The sequence below is a fragment of the Carettochelys insculpta genome, chromosome 4 (assembly GCF_033958435.1).
Source record: "Carettochelys insculpta isolate YL-2023 chromosome 4, ASM3395843v1, whole genome shotgun sequence".
NCBI lineage: Eukaryota > Metazoa > Chordata > Testudines > Carettochelyidae > Carettochelys > Carettochelys insculpta.
The window spans coordinates 16200914-16216360 of NC_134140.1; the positions used below are offsets into that span (position 1 = coordinate 16200914).

Consider the following 15447-nt stretch of genomic DNA (forward strand, 5'->3'; position numbering starts at 1 on the left):
CTCAACTGGAGTACCGTTTCCAGCTCGGGGTGTCCTGTTTCAAGAAAGAGGTGGAACAATTGGTGAAGGTCCAGAGAAGAGCAAAAAAAAAAAATTAAAGATCTCGAAAACATAACCTATGAGAGATGATTGAAATAATTGAGTCTATTTTGTCTGTAAAGTAATAGACTGAGAGGGGACATGGTAGCACCTGTCACGTACTTTACAGGTTGTTAGGAGTGGGAGGGAGAAATATTATTTTCTTTAACTTCTGAGAATAGGACAAGAAGCAATGGTCTTAAACTGAAGCAAGGGAGGTTTAGGCTGAACATTAGGAAAAACTTTGTCATCATGGATAATCACGGGAATAAATTGCCTTGGGAGGTTGCAGAATGCCGATCGTTGGAAGTTTTGAAGATCAGGTTAGACAGCTGTCTCTCAAGGATGGTCTAGATGGTGCATGGGCCTGCCATGAGTTCATGGAACTGGACTTGATGACCTCTTGAGGTTCCTTCCATTTCAAATATTCTATGATTCTTTGATTTTTTAATTTTCTGTCCCCATGAGGAGAGTTTGCAAGAAATTAACTGTTAGTATATTTATGCTTCTGTTTCTGTTCAGTATTACCAGAAATAGCACTTCTGAAATTGGAAAAGAATGTGCCTTGTCCATATGGATTCCTGATATTTTGGCATCTTATTTCAATGTAGTCTGGAATCCAATGGTTTTTTTTAATTGTTCGATGTTATTTGTTCAACCACTAGCCTAACAGTACTTGGCCATTATGATCTATTATCCAAGAATTGCTGCCCAGCATAAATGTCCATTAAAGTATAAACCAGTAGCCCGGTTTTATGTATAGCAAGAGTGTGGTTATTTTTTTTTTTTATAAGTTTTGACTTTTCTTGCTTTTATTCAGGCAAAATCTACAAACAGAGAAAGGGAATTAAACTATTAGTTATTCCTGAGAGCCTAGTTTCAAACTGCAGGTGGAACCTCCCTGGTCCAACATCACTGGAACCTGAGTGGTCCCAGGGCAGGAATTTTGATGGACCAGGGGACATCAGTGCCCCCCAACTGGGCTCCCTCCCAGCTATCGCCCATAACTTCCTGACCCCTCTGTTGCCCTGCAGGCTCTCCATCTGTGGCTCAGCTTCTAGTTCCCATGTCCTGGACCTGATGACCATGGCTTCCCAGCCACTTGCTCCCTAGCCATAGATTCCATGGGCTGTGGCTTCCTGCCTGGGCACAGCCACGGCTTCCCTGGGCCACGGCTTCCTGTCCAGCCATGACCACAGCTTCGCTGGGTTGCAGCTTCCTTTTTGGCTCCAGCTTCAGCTTCCCACCCATCTCCACCTGAGGCTTCCCCAGGCCATGGCTTCCTGCCCGGCGACAGCTTCCCCTGGTCGTGTCTTCCTTTTTTTGGCTCTGGTCACAGCTTCCCTAGGCCACGACGTCCTGCCAGGGCACAGCTTCCTCAGGCCATGGCTTTCTGCCTGGCCACAGCTTCCCTGGGCCATGGCTTTCCTGGGCTGCAGTTTCCTTCTTGCCTCTGGCCGCTGTTTCCTGCCCAGCCCCAACTGAGGCTTCCCCAGACCGTGGCTTGCTGCCTGGCCCCAGCCGTAAGCTGCCACTCCATGGCCTGGGGTGCTGGCTTCCGAGCCCTACAAGTGCTTCTTGGCCTGGGTTCCCTGGCCATTGCTCCCGGGCCTGGGCTCCCTGGCTTCTGCTGCTCCTCCCCCGCCACTCTGACTGTGTCTTGCCACCAGCCTGGGCTGCCCTGCCCTGGCTCCAACTGCTGATCTAGGTGGCCCCTTCTTCCTCACAGTCCCAAGACACTCTGGTCCTGGAAGATCTGTGATCCTGCCAGACCATGGATGCTGCCACATGAGAGAATCCTGGATTTAAAAGTTTCAAGCCGTAGAAACAGAACTGAAGTCCCAGCTTACACTCAAAAGTTACATCAACCCAGCCACATGGCTCTGGCTGTTGAAAAAATCCACCTTCCTGTGCCACATATTAAGTCCACCCTTCAGTAGGCCAATGGAAGAATTGTTCTGTCAATCTAACTACTTGCCTCTTGAGAAGATGGATGAACTATGCCAGTGGGAGAACAAGACCAGCTGACCCAGGTAGTGTCTATACCAAAGTGCTACAGTGGCATAGCTGTAGTGTTTCAAGTGTAGACAAACCCTAATGCTGTGGTGTGAAAAATCGTTCAGACTGAAAACTATTGAATTTTTTTTTTCTGTGAAATTGATGTTCCTCTAGGCTAGACATGATATCTTTTATTATTGCATTAGTACGATGCTACTGGTAACAGGCTCACCTCTGGCCCATTCATTTAATTTAAAGAAGGTTCATAATGTCTATATATGAACTATTATTGAGTATATTTGCACACATCTTACTATTGGTTCATTATTTTTTCATGCATTTTTCCATTATTTCTTAGTTAGCTAAGAACTTTTAAATTGTTGTTTTGACCAGTGTTTTAAAAGTCATGTCTTTCCTGCAAGTGACTTGTAACAGCATTCCCAAGCAGGTCAGTGCAGCCAGGAGGAGCGTGCACATGTTCACAATACAGGGTAGTTTGGAGACTAAAATAACCCACCTAGTAAAACACATACTTTGTTCTTACAGTTGGCATTGTGAATATCATACATGAGTGACCATGCGCTTCAAAATGAGGCTCAAATATGGCCAAGAGTAGCTATTCATTGCATAGTAATGCTGACTGCGTTGGGTGTTTTTGTTATGTACAACAGTTTGAGAACGAGAGAAATAGTATGCACCTATTCTGCCTTCTCCAGTAACCTTGTCCATTTCCTAACTAAGCTGGTAAGGCTGGTAAGAACATGGTATTTAAAACAATGAGTGGCAGATTTGTAAAGATGATAGTAAATAAGATGTTACTCTTGGTGTCAAGGAGGGGTGCCGTTACTGTTCTAACGTAATAAACACATCCAGTCCGTTGCCAAATTAAACTGTTTTTATTCTACTCTACTCTACAAAATTTGTTATTTTTACTACAGATTGAACCTCTCTAAGGCAGCACCTTTGGGACTTCACTGGTACTGAACAAGAGAATTTGTTGTATCACAGGAGGTCAATATCGTCTAGCACATTACTAACACTTCCACTGCTGACTAGCTTCTTAGAAGACATTTGGGGGAAATTACAGCTAAATAACAGCACAGAACACTGAGAGCCAGTGAACAAACTTTGTGGGACCACAGGAAGCTTGGTCATACCTCACATGTGCTTGTCTGGCTATCTAAAATTATGCCAGATTATGAATGTAGCCAGACAAGAGAGTTCTGGATTAGAGAGGTTCAACCTGTAGTAATTTCTAATACATGCCAGAATGTAAAGACTTCCTGAGGAAAGTAATCTTGTCCCTTTTATGTAAATGTAAATTGATTTCATTAATGTTTTCTGCTTCTGATTTCAAGTGCATGAATTTGTAATGTGTATGCCCAAGCAGTCTCTGCTTATTACAAGTTTTAGGCTAGCTCAGATCACTGGTTTTCTGTCATCTTCACTCTTTTGGAAGGTAGATTAATTTTTATCCCCATGCGCTCAATGGAAGAAATGAAAAAGTGATATAGTTCATGTGATAATAAGTGTGCGTCTCAGCAGTACATCCAATAGTGAAATTTTTTATAATGATCAAGCTTCACTTTTTAAAGTTAATACTTTGTTTAAAATAGTAAATTCTAGCCATGTGTTCACAAAATGGTGCTTTAAGCTCTTTGGCTCTGAAACAATGAATCATGAGGGATTACACTGACCCCCTAATCTGCAGTGTTCATCCTTTTCCAATAGTTCACACACAGGAGCAAATTAAGTGCCTATTTTTTGTGTCAACCCTGAAGAGTATCTGGTTTTTCAGCCCTTAGTGACTTGTTAACAAACAGGTATCAGGACAAGCTGGTGAAGGCAGGCCGCTGGCCAGTCAGATGTGAAATAGCATCTCTTTACTAACTACAGTATTGATTCCCGCCTACCCTTGCAAACTGTGTAATTTTCTTTTCCCTGCTGCTAAACTCAGTAACAATGTATGAAGAGCTTTAGGGGCCCATCAATGCTCAAAAAGACTGCTCTTCCCTGGCATTCTATTGATTTTTCTCAAAGGCTTTTAAATTGCTCCTTCATTTTACTCAAATGCTCATTTCATCTCTACTGGATGCTGGCATTTTTTCGTTGTGTTTAAACAATTGCTCCATTCACTGGGTTCCTAAACTGTGACGCCTTCTTATTACTGGGAGATAAACTGTTTAGACAGTTTTCCTTAATCTTGGATTAATCGTTCCTGTATCTGAATTGTGCTGCTCTGTATTCCTTCACTTCAAAAAATAAACTGTGTGAAGTCTTCTGATCTATCAACTGTGTGGGTTCTATTTTCTCCCTCTGTACTTCACTGTCTCAATTCCTACACAGCCCTGCTTTCTTTGTCCTTTTGTTTGTGCGTAATTTTAATCTCACTGATTTTTTTATACATAAAATTAATAGGTTAGATCTATCCTTTCCCTGCATAGATGTGTTAAATACTCCTGAGCAGTACTGTTTTAATGTGGATAAGGGAAATAGGTTGCCTCTGACCTACTTGATGCAGCACATCCTATATTTTTGTCACAGTTCATGACCACTTTAGAAATACAAATGAAATTATAGGATTCTTTATTAGCATCTTTGATTTTTTTTCAAGCTCTGAACACATATTAAGTAAACCTAATGTAAACCTTGTGCTATTACTTTTAACAGATGGAGATATTGACCAAGAATGGTTAGGTGACAAACCCAAAACTACTACTAGTTATTGGCAGAATGAGAAGTACAACTCTGGAGTTCTGGGATTCTAGTCTAGAACTGGTTCTGCCATCCTCTGAAAGCTTGCAAGCTTCAAATGGGCTTTGAAATGCTTGTTTTTCTCTTTTAACAGAGTGGCAGGATCCAGAATTCATGAGAGAGGTTGAAGAAGCTACTGGAGTAGATCTTGGATCATCTAGATACAGTGGAAAAGGAAAAGGAGGGAAGAACAAAGGGAAGAAAAGGAAATACCCAAATCTGACAGACTTGAAACAGCAGGCTAACACTTCTCGTTCACGGCTGGAGAAAAAAGTCTTCCATAAGTAAGATACTTCCCTTATCTGGAACCCCTTGCCCCTGTTTCATTGCTTTTTTAAAAAATTTTCATTTTACTAGTTGTTTCCACCTGAATAAGCAGCAAGGAAAAAACCCTCAGAGTTTGCTGCAGAAAAGCAGTGCTTTCTATCAGCCGGAGAATGGGGGCATGGGGTCACAATAAGCTGATGAACAGCGTTATTTTGCAAGGAATTCTTCACCTCTGGTATTTATAAAACTGTATAATGAACATTTTTACATATTCTTTTTGCTTTCTATGAGCTTGTGTTGTGCTGCCTCTTTAGAATGAACTTGTTAATTGATCAAGGCCTTTGTATGTGCAAAATATATAGGATTTGAGAGAAAGGAAAAGTTTCAAATGACAGAAGTTTCTGTAGCTGCAGTTTCATGATCTAGTCTTTGTGATCTATAGTAAGTGAGCCACTATTTTATTATAATTCAGCGGTTTAGGCATAATGTGAACCTAAAAATAAGGGATATCCCTCTTCATGTGAACAGTTCAGAAGTGTGCTCGGCTCTAGCAATGACTCTCACCAAAATCTCTCATAGAACAGCATAGGGGCCTGTGTGTGAAGAGTTTTGCTTTTATTCACAGTGGAATCTTGTTACTAGGTACTGGGTTGATCTCGCCAGATCTCTGACCACTTGCTACATCTCTGGAAGGGCATGTCTCCACTCTCACCTCCCACATTACTGTCCCCCGCAACTTTTTGACCTCGGAGTTGGACTTTGTCCCCACCTATACCTTAGACACAGGTAGAACACCTCCCAGTTAAACATTTGTGATCCAGAATACAACAGACCCTAAAGCATGTAACCAGGCTTTGTATTTTCTAGACTCTGTTTCTTCTCAGAGTGGTAATTCAACTGGAAAGTGTCGTGGTGGGGCCTACACCCTGATATCCTCTGTAAAGCACAGAAGGATGGTGATGGCCTGCACAAAGTCGTCAATAAGCTGGGGTAGATGAAGAAGATGAACAGTGATAGAGAAGAAAGTCAGGCTATAAAGGGAAGTAAATAATAAGGGTAATGTGTCAAATTGTCTTTATGTTCTCTGCCAGCCTTCTCAAGGAAGGTGAAAAGTCCTTCATATATTGTCCTCCTTCACTTGTTTCTCATATCAGGCTGCCACATTTTTCCCCCTCAGTAAACAATGGGGCATTGGGGTCCATTAAGCATACTGTAAATGGTTAGTAAAATAACCAATGAAGATAATGAAAGTTGTACAGATCTGAACCGTGAACTTAAACCTGTGTCTGGTCACAGGCACAAGATAAATAAGAAGTCTGGTCCAAAGCAGCCAAGTCTGGGAGGAAAGTTTTATTAATGCTCTTCTCCCCTAAACTTCCAGCTGCCAAGGCACAGGTTGGGCAGTCAGGTGCCTGCATAAAATGATGGGAAACTACACATAGCCTCTCTTACTTCTTACATACTAGTATTCATTGAGCTCAGTAATGCTCTACTGTAATTGAAATGCCATTATAGTGTGAAAAAGTACTTTGGAAAAAATAGAGCATTTTTAGCAGATCTGCTCTGAGCATGAATTCAGAGTTTTTGCTGCTTACTTTCCTGACAAAGAGTTTATTTTTGTGAGCCTTAATAAGCACTGCCACTAAGGGAGCTGGAGCCTACTGTTTTATGTATCAACAGAATCATAAGCTGAAGGTCAGTTAAAGAATCATTATTAGTGGTTATGACAGTGGTCCCAGAGAGAACTCAGCTTGACTTTCAGATCAAGGTTGAGTTTGCAGAGCTGTTGAAAACCTTTAAATTGGGCAACCGGGAGCTGAAAATCACCAGCAAAATGTAGAACCCCTGGATATTCTTGTATAGAATTGCTTTTCGCAGGTTAAGACACATATGGCTTATTCCCCTAATTGTCACCTTTTAAAAATATTACTTTGTGGCTGATTTGTTTTTGAAACCTACATATAGTTTCTGCATTCTCAGCCAAACTTCTTCCCCCACAAAATCTCTCTTTACCTTTGTAGCTTAAGTCCCATCTCCTTGTTAGTAGCAGTGCAGGCAACATGAAGGCTTTGGCCACACTTGGCCAGAGCTTCAAACTGGCCATACAAACGGCCATTTTGAAGATTACTACTGAGGCACTGAATTGAATATTGAGTACCTCATTAGCATTAGGATGCTTCCAGCCGCAGCGCTTCAAAAGCGCCACTTTCGAATGCTTGTGGCTCAGTGCGGCTACATGGGGGTCCTTTTTGAAAGGACCCTGCACATTTCGAAATCCCCTTATTCCCCTCAGCTGCCAGAAGCGTCCTAATGCTTATGAGGCCCAGAATATTCAATTCAGCGCCTCATTAGTAATCTTCAAAATGGCCATTTGCTTGGCCATTTTGAAGTGTTGGCTAAGTGTGGCCACAGCTGAGGGGAGTTAAAGCATTGTGATCTGTGTTGCTATTGTTCTCATCCCAACCTGTTCAGGGACATGAGGACTAGTACCTCTGTTAGGTAAACCAGAAAAAACCTGGTGTGGGAGAGTAGCACTCAACTAGACACATCTGTGCCAATCAGCAAGCAATGAAGCTGTGCTTCCATCCCCAGGCCTGAGTCCTGTGATCCCTTCACAGGTCTTTGTTAGTGCTTCTTGGAGGGGATTCTGCTTTGTGTCTCTACTTCTTCTGAAGAAGTGAGTGCAGGATCCTTTGCATCCCCTGCTGAGAAAGAAGCCTATGTGGGATTCACAAGACTGGCTGTACACTCATCTCTTGTTTAATGAGTACTTTATTTACAGGTACTCGCTTAAATGAGGGACATGTATGCTTATCTTTTGTTCATTGGCCAAGTGAACTTCCCTGGCTAATATGAGCCTTACTCCCTCCCCGTGGCTCCAACCTGCTGCAGCCTGACCACCATCCCCCACTGGCCCCCTAGACCTAAACCTCTGCAACCTAAACCCCCTGCCAGCCCCACAGATCCCAAACCCCTGCAACCTACATGCCCCCGCCTAACCCCACTGACCCTACCTGCAGCAGCCTGAACCCTGACCAGCATCACCCCACGGACCCAACCTGCCACCATGTTTTAACCCTCCCTCCCACTCATGGTCCCACACTGACCCCAGCCTTTACCACCACCACACACACACTCCCCCGCAACCCTGAAGGTTCACTTACCTTTCAAAAGCAGCACCACCTGCTGCCACTTGGAGCCAATCAGACTTTTATACATATTTTAATGGGAATTTCATGTCCCTCTTATGAGTTTTTGCTTCCAAGCAGAAAGTTGGGAACCAGTGTGCTCGTATAGTGAGGGATGAGTGTATTCCTTTCTCTTTCCTTTCACCTGCTGCATTCAGGCAGACACTGCTCCCCCCTAGTGCTGCTCAGGTCACTTTTGCCAAGTGCATAGGAAACTGTATGAACAAGAGAATATGGGCTGGTACATTGCTCTTTAAAGAGAGCAAATTATTCAGGGGGCTCCAAAATAAGTAATGTGCTTATGGATATATGCACATGTATATTTAAAGATTAGGAGTGGTCATTTGTATAGTCAACCTTTACGTACTGTCTGCATCTACTGCTCTCATTCAGGCTAAGCCAATTTGAGGGAGGTTGAATTGAGTAGAGGTAACTTGAAGTGTAAGACAATCAGACAAGGGAGGTCTCCTTGGTGTCAGAGGCTTCTGAAGGAAGGCTGCATCCCATCATCCTGGGTCACAGAACTGTTTTAGGTTTAGTCTTGTTAAAGAGGAAATTAGACATCTGTCCTTTCATGGAGATTATTTTCTCATAAGGCACTCAGATATGATGGTGATAGGTATCATAGAACTTGGATCAGGCATCTTCAGCATGTTTCAAACAGGGTAGCAGTTATGTCCCTAGAAACTTTTAGCCACCAATCCAATGTGATGAACACAAGTGAAAGACTAATCAAATTATCAATTAAATAAGCAATGTACTACAGAACTATACTAATGCTGACATATTATGCCCTGAACATGGGACCTGTTAGTCAAACAGCATCCAAGGGATGGTATTCATTTTAAAATTCTGTATGTTCCATTGTTTGATGCAATGGATATTATAACGAAAAAATCCAAATTGCTTTTCTGGCTTTGGGTCCAAAAGGCATATTTTCTGTGAAATTCTTGTATTATCTCATTGTAGTGAATCAATAGGCCATAAAGTTCTTCTAATCAGAATTTCACATCAGCCTTTACAAAATAAATAAAAAGCTGCTCTTAGTTTAGCAGGCTTTGTGCTAATGATTTTGAGTGTGTTTTTGTGCCAGGCGTGGGAAATCAAACTTGTCATGTTTTAATAGGTTCCATGGTTTGCAGGACCAAACGAGATGATGACCTTGGCTCTTCATAACAGCCCCAAATTACTTGAAGTGTACAGGTGATAAACCTGGGCTCTAGTCTGCCAATAAAGTTAATTGAAAGTGCACACAAAGGTCAGAGTGGGATCTCATTTCATTTACAGTATCACACAACCCAGTGGTGCTAATGTAAAACCTACATGACATGGAAGTGTCAAGGCCACTGTGCAGTGCTAAATACTCACTTTTCCCCTTCCAATTAGATAATATTTGAAGTGCAAAACCACGATCACATTTTTCTTATTCTGACAAGACCAGAGCTACAGCCTTTGTTAACTTTGCTGATGGAGCTTTAAAGGGAAAACTACTTTTAAGGTGTTTATTTCAGAGTATTGACATCTGTTACAACTGCTGCTGAGAAGATCTTTACTCTGTCCATTTAAAAGCATTATTAAGATGCATCTTATGTTTTCAGACATTTGAAAATGGCTTGCGGAGTAAAGCAATTAGAATGGTAGGGGAGTAACTAAAGTGCATCTCATGGTGCTTGGCTACCATGGAGATGAGTTTGGTATAAAAGCACAGACAGAACAGAATAAAACCTAAGGCATGACTCTGCAAGATGTTGGGTGCCCTCTATTCATTAAGCTCAATGAGCACCTTGGAGACCAGGCCCTGATTTTGCAACTCATCTTGCAATCACCCTCAGCCTTTCATTTTTGTTTGTATTACCATAGCGCGCGTGCGCGCTCTCTCTCTCTCTCTCTCTCTGTCTCTCTCTCTCTGTCTCTCTGTGCATACTGTAGCAATGATCATTCCCTTCCTGGAACAAGGAAACTGATATGCTGCCTTCAACTTAAAGGACGCTTGCTTGCCTTTGAAGAGATCATGTTCTAAAACATCAGGGTTTGGCAGCTAGCTCTGTAAGGCTATGTCTACACTACAGATCTTTTGAATAAAGCCTTCTGGAAGATCTCTTCCAAAAGAATTTCTTTCAAAAGAATACATCCACACACAAAAAAGCAGATCAAAAGAGTGATTTGCTCTTTCAAAAGAGTGTCCGCACAGCCCCCACTCTTTCAAAAGAACAGGCCAGGGATCAAAAAACAGACCCCCTGAGGACTTCTTTCAAGGAAAAAAAAGGAGGGTGGCCTGTGGAATGTCTATACATATTTTCTTTCAAAAGCAGCTTTTGAAAGGGGGCGCTCTTCCTGAAACAGGAAAAGAGCAGCGATTTTGAATGGAGCACCTCATTATTTCAGTTTATTTTCAAAAGGATGGTTGTGTAGGGTGGTCTGCAGAATCTTTTAAAAGAGTCCTATTGGTCTGAAAAATCTTTTGAAAGAACTTGCTAGTGTAGACACAACCTAAGGGTAAATCTGTCAGCTCTCTCAGCCTTTCATACCTCAGTGGGTAGGAGATTCCTTTTTTCGAATTCTTTTTAACCTGATTCCTAAAAAGGCTAGTAAAATTGTACCCACACATGCAAGATCCTAACCTTCCTTGGGATCTGAACCCAGTCCTATCAAAGTTGATGGGACTGCTATTTGAACCCTTTTGTAACTTGTTCTCTGCTCCACCTCTCTACACAGATAGAAGTTTTAGTTGCTATTACCTCAGTCAGAAGGGTCTGAGTTTAAATCCTTGGTGTCAGAAGAGTTTCCTCATACAGTTTTCCATAAAGATAACGTTCATCTCTGCCTTCACCCTTAATTTCTCATGAAGGGAGTAATTTTAATGTGATCAGACAATCTTCTTGCCAGAGATCTTCCCATAACCCCATGGTTACAGAGATAGGGAGAGCTCACTTCTTGGTTCTGAGAAGGGCTGTCACCCTGGAGCATACTAAGTCCTTGAGACCCTCTCTGCAGTTGTTAGTTGCAATTGTGGACAGAGCTAATGGCCAACCAGTTTCCACTCAGAAAATTACATCCTGTATCTTTATCTTTATTCTACCAGGAGGCTAATGTAACCTTAACAAGGAGTAGAGCACAGGCTTTGCCAGCTTTTTTTGGAGCAAGTGCTGCTCATAGACATTTGTAAAGTGTCCGCTTGGTCATCAGTGCCTGCTTTTGCTTCTCATTATGCCACGTCCCAGCAGTCTAAGGATGAGGCCAGTTTTGGACAGGTTGTCCTATAATTGCTGTTGAAGTAGACTCTGACCCATCTCAATGTTTGTCCTCTATAGTGGAATGGACACATCAAAGCACTCGAAGAAAAAAATGTTACTTACCTTTCTGTACTTCCTTTTTTGAGATTTGACATGTCCATGACCCTCCTTCCTCTCTACTGGAGTTTATCCAGTATGAAGGAAATTAGGGGGGCTGGGCAGTGCCCCCCTCTCATACTAGGATGTAGTGGCAGGTAGCAACAGGATGAGCCACCTCAACTCATGACTGTTGTAGTTTGTAACTCACTGCTGTAGTGCCTCCTGCTGGTCAGTAGCTCAGTCCAGCCTCAGAGTACCCCCTCTTGGTGGTGTCTCACCCTTAATTATCCTTTTAGTCTGTTCTCCAACACTTGTCCAAACCTGTGCCTCTTCCCTCAGGGTACAGTCCCCCAGTAGTGCCCCACACTCTGGGGTCCTCCCTTCCCAGGGAAGCCTAGCGCCTGATACCCACCTGGCCTCAATGACCTACTACCAGTCATCATCTAACTCCTGTATCAAGGGCAAACTGCAGTCTGACATGGCCACTCATCATTGGCAAGGAGTTGTGGACCTGTTGCCTTCTCCTGCCCTGGCTTCTCCTCTGCACCCCAATACATCTCTGGGTCTCTGCCCCGGGCCTCAACATGGGGTTTATTCAGTACTGAGCTCCCATGGTTCACCCTGTCTTCCCCTAGCACTGCTTTGTCCAAGGCAACCCATGATAGCAAGCAGCTAGGTGTGTTGCTTTGCCAGCCATCTTTTTATAAAGCCCTGCTGGGCTCTGATTGGCTGCCATAAACCCTCTGCCAAGGCTGTTTTAACCCTTTTTATTCTAGTGCAGGACAAGTGGTCACAGTGCAACTGTGAGAAAAATAAATCTACAATTATGCACAAGGCACACAGTTAAATAGACAGGTACAACACATCTCAAAGAACAAAAGTTAAAGAAAAGGAGGTAACTTTGTTTACAAGGTATTGTCTTGCACTTTCTAAGGTACTGTAGTTTTTGTGAGAAGAAAGTAACTGCCATATTCAATTCTAGAAGTGGGATGGGAGAGGGGTTGAAGAAATTCCTTTTCTGTATATCATGGCAAAGCTTTTGCAGAACCTTTGAAAGAAAGATTGGTATGTCTGTTTTTAATCAGCCAGCAAGCCCTTGAAGAGTCATCTCTAAATAAGGTATTCACCTCATTTTGAATTATGCTGTGTCTGTTGTAGAGTAAACGTTCTTAAAGAAACACTACTCCATAAAAGTTTGTGATAAAACTTTTTGATCCTCCATGGCACAGCATCTACCTTTTATAAAAGGATGCTCTTTAGAATTTCAAAGGTGGAATTTTCCAGAATTGTCTTTTGCACACAAGTGATTGAAAATCAATGAGACTTGTGCCCCAAAGCTGTTTAAATGCTTTTGAAAATCCCACTTCAAATGTTTATCTGCCAAGGATGGTGCTGTAATGAGGGTGGAATGTACAACCATTAAACTGAAACACTTTAATTTGTTTACTCCTGTTAATAAAGCCACTATTGAATTTAAACTATTTGTATTGTTGCAGCTAATTTAGTTAACATGACAGATTTGTTCTGCCTCATCAGTGTGGTTCTCAGAGGCCTGATTAGTGATTAATCATACCTTACTCCATTTTTTGCTAACATTAATAAACATTTCCCATGACTTTACGTATAGACTCATCTTAGCTGTTAACTTTTATTCATCCATCTCTTGCTTTTTCTTACAGAGGAGCCATGAAACGGGTGGTGAAAGCAATGAATCGAATGGACCAGAAGAGACATGAGAAGTTTGCAAACCAGTTTAACTATGCATTGAATTAAGTTGCAATAAAACAGAAGACTAAAGAGGAGAATTAACAAGACTGCAGCTATAAAAAAACATGTTTCATGTGCCTTTATAGTCAAACTAAAATATTGTGCTCTACATTCTCACAGGTTATTTTTTAATTAGTGTCAACTTCTTCTGGTAACTTATTAATATTTGATAATGAACATGAATTTTAGTAAAGACTTGGCAGCACATAACTGAATGCATTTAACAATTTGATAACTACTTGGATTTATATTAAATGGAACAAGCTTTATGGCTTGTACTTATTCTAATTAAAATGTTCAAAATTTCTTTTTGTAGCAGACTGATATAATTTTTACACTATGGTGTCAACAAAAGAGGCTGCTTAAAGCTTGTTGTGACTGTATTCTGCCTTTAGCGAGGATTTCTTCTAAGCAATTAGATTTATGCAAGAGATCACTGTACAATGTGCCTCTTGAGCCTTGTCTGAACTCGAAAAGTTTACCATTCTAAACACCATCCTGCTTAAAATGCCTGTAAAAACCCATCCCCACATACAAAAGGATTTTAACAGTTTACATGAATGGTGGACAACCTATGGTCAACAGGCAGCCTGTGGCCCATCAGGTTTTGTGTGTGGTCCACAAGACAATGTCATGCACAGGGTTGCCAGATTCCACTGGTTTCTACCTGCACAGTTGTATGTGTTTGTTTATTTGGTTTTTTCTTACTGGTACTTTTAAAGCATCATGCACATAAAATGACCATGCTGATTGCACACAACATTGACTATAAGAGCCAGGTGCTCCCTTTTTATCCAATCAAAGCACTGTTGCAGTTGAATTGGCACACCCACAAATTATAAGTGTGAAAACAATGAGCAAAACAACCATATCCTGAGAGATTGTCATAACCAACACAATCTTTGGGCTCACTGAGATGATGGAGGGCCACTCATGCTGTGCAGTCAGTAGCCTCAGTTACCCATCACTGTCTTACATGCATTAAGAAACCAGTAAGATGAGATTTGCTTTCAATAGGTCTATGAACCAAATATGTATCTTGACAAGTACAAGCACTGCTTGGAAAGCAGTTAATACTGAATCTTGATCCATCATGTTGCAGCAGTTTGTAGTGAGTTAGACTCTTCTTTTTCTCCCAAAAAAGAGAATTTTTGAACCCATAGTATCAAATCACAGCTGAAGTTCCAGATATTTCAATGGGAAGTTGGAACCTCTCTGGTCTTGACTATATTAAGAAATAGAACCATCACATCAGTTAGGACAGCTCACTTGGCAATTAATGCAATTTAACTGGCAGCATAGCCAGGAATAAAATGGATCAGTTGATTTGACCACTTAAATGTTTCAGCTACATCATGTGTTTGAATAGTATCTAACTGCTTGGATGCTGAGCAGTTACTATGAAAAGAAGTCACAACCAGCACACGCACACCAGATTTCAAGATCACTTGCCTCTAACCATCCCCTCTGGTTTTATTTTTCCAGAGTTTTATACCATCACTTATCACTGATGTATCACAGAGCCTTTCACTAATTAGCTTGACCAACCCAGAGCCCAGTAGATTTCATGGAGCTCTCTGTTTACCTCCTTCTCCTGAATTTGGGAGCTGCTCTAGGAATAGGTTCTGAAGGTGGGATTCTATTAGCCAGAGTTCTCTCTAGCTGTTGCTTATTTGTTCTCTTCACTCTTGCTCCCATAGAGGACTTTTTGGGTAGCAAACAGAGGGAATCATCTAGAAGTAACCAATCTACCTCTCAGACATGTCAGTTCTCTCTCATTTGTCAGCTCCATTTTCATGAACGTCTGTGATTCATCATCAAGAATTCACCATTAAACCAAATACTTCCTGTTGTTGCATCTTCACCTCAAATTCTGTGACAAAGGTTTGCTGCCCTCCTAGTTACTGAAAAATACCAGCATTAATTTGGCATGTAATAGTACCATCTTTTCTAGCCAAACTTTCCTGGGTGTTTTATATAACTTTTGCTTCTTAAAGGGAACACACAAAGAATCTCTGGACTGTATATACCTCTCTCTAATCTCACCAACTTCTGTCTCTGTG

The 15447-nt window shown here is 41.7% G+C and overlaps 1 protein-coding gene across 3 annotated transcripts in view; it reads left to right on the top strand.

Moving 5' to 3' along the window:
• UVSSA (UV stimulated scaffold protein A) overlaps nt 1–13691 on the top strand; it is a 73910-nt gene extending 60219 nt beyond the window's left edge. For all 3 annotated transcript variants that reach the window (XM_074992313.1, XM_074992315.1, XM_074992314.1), the window contains 2 exons: nt 4925–5114; nt 13297–13691. In XM_074992313.1, coding sequence (XP_074848414.1) covers nt 4925–5114; nt 13297–13390 — 284 coding nt within the window. In that variant the 3' untranslated portion in view covers nt 13391–13691. The remainder of the gene's footprint in view (nt 1–4924; nt 5115–13296) is intronic.
• The last annotated feature ends 1756 nt before the right edge of the window (nt 13692–15447 follow it).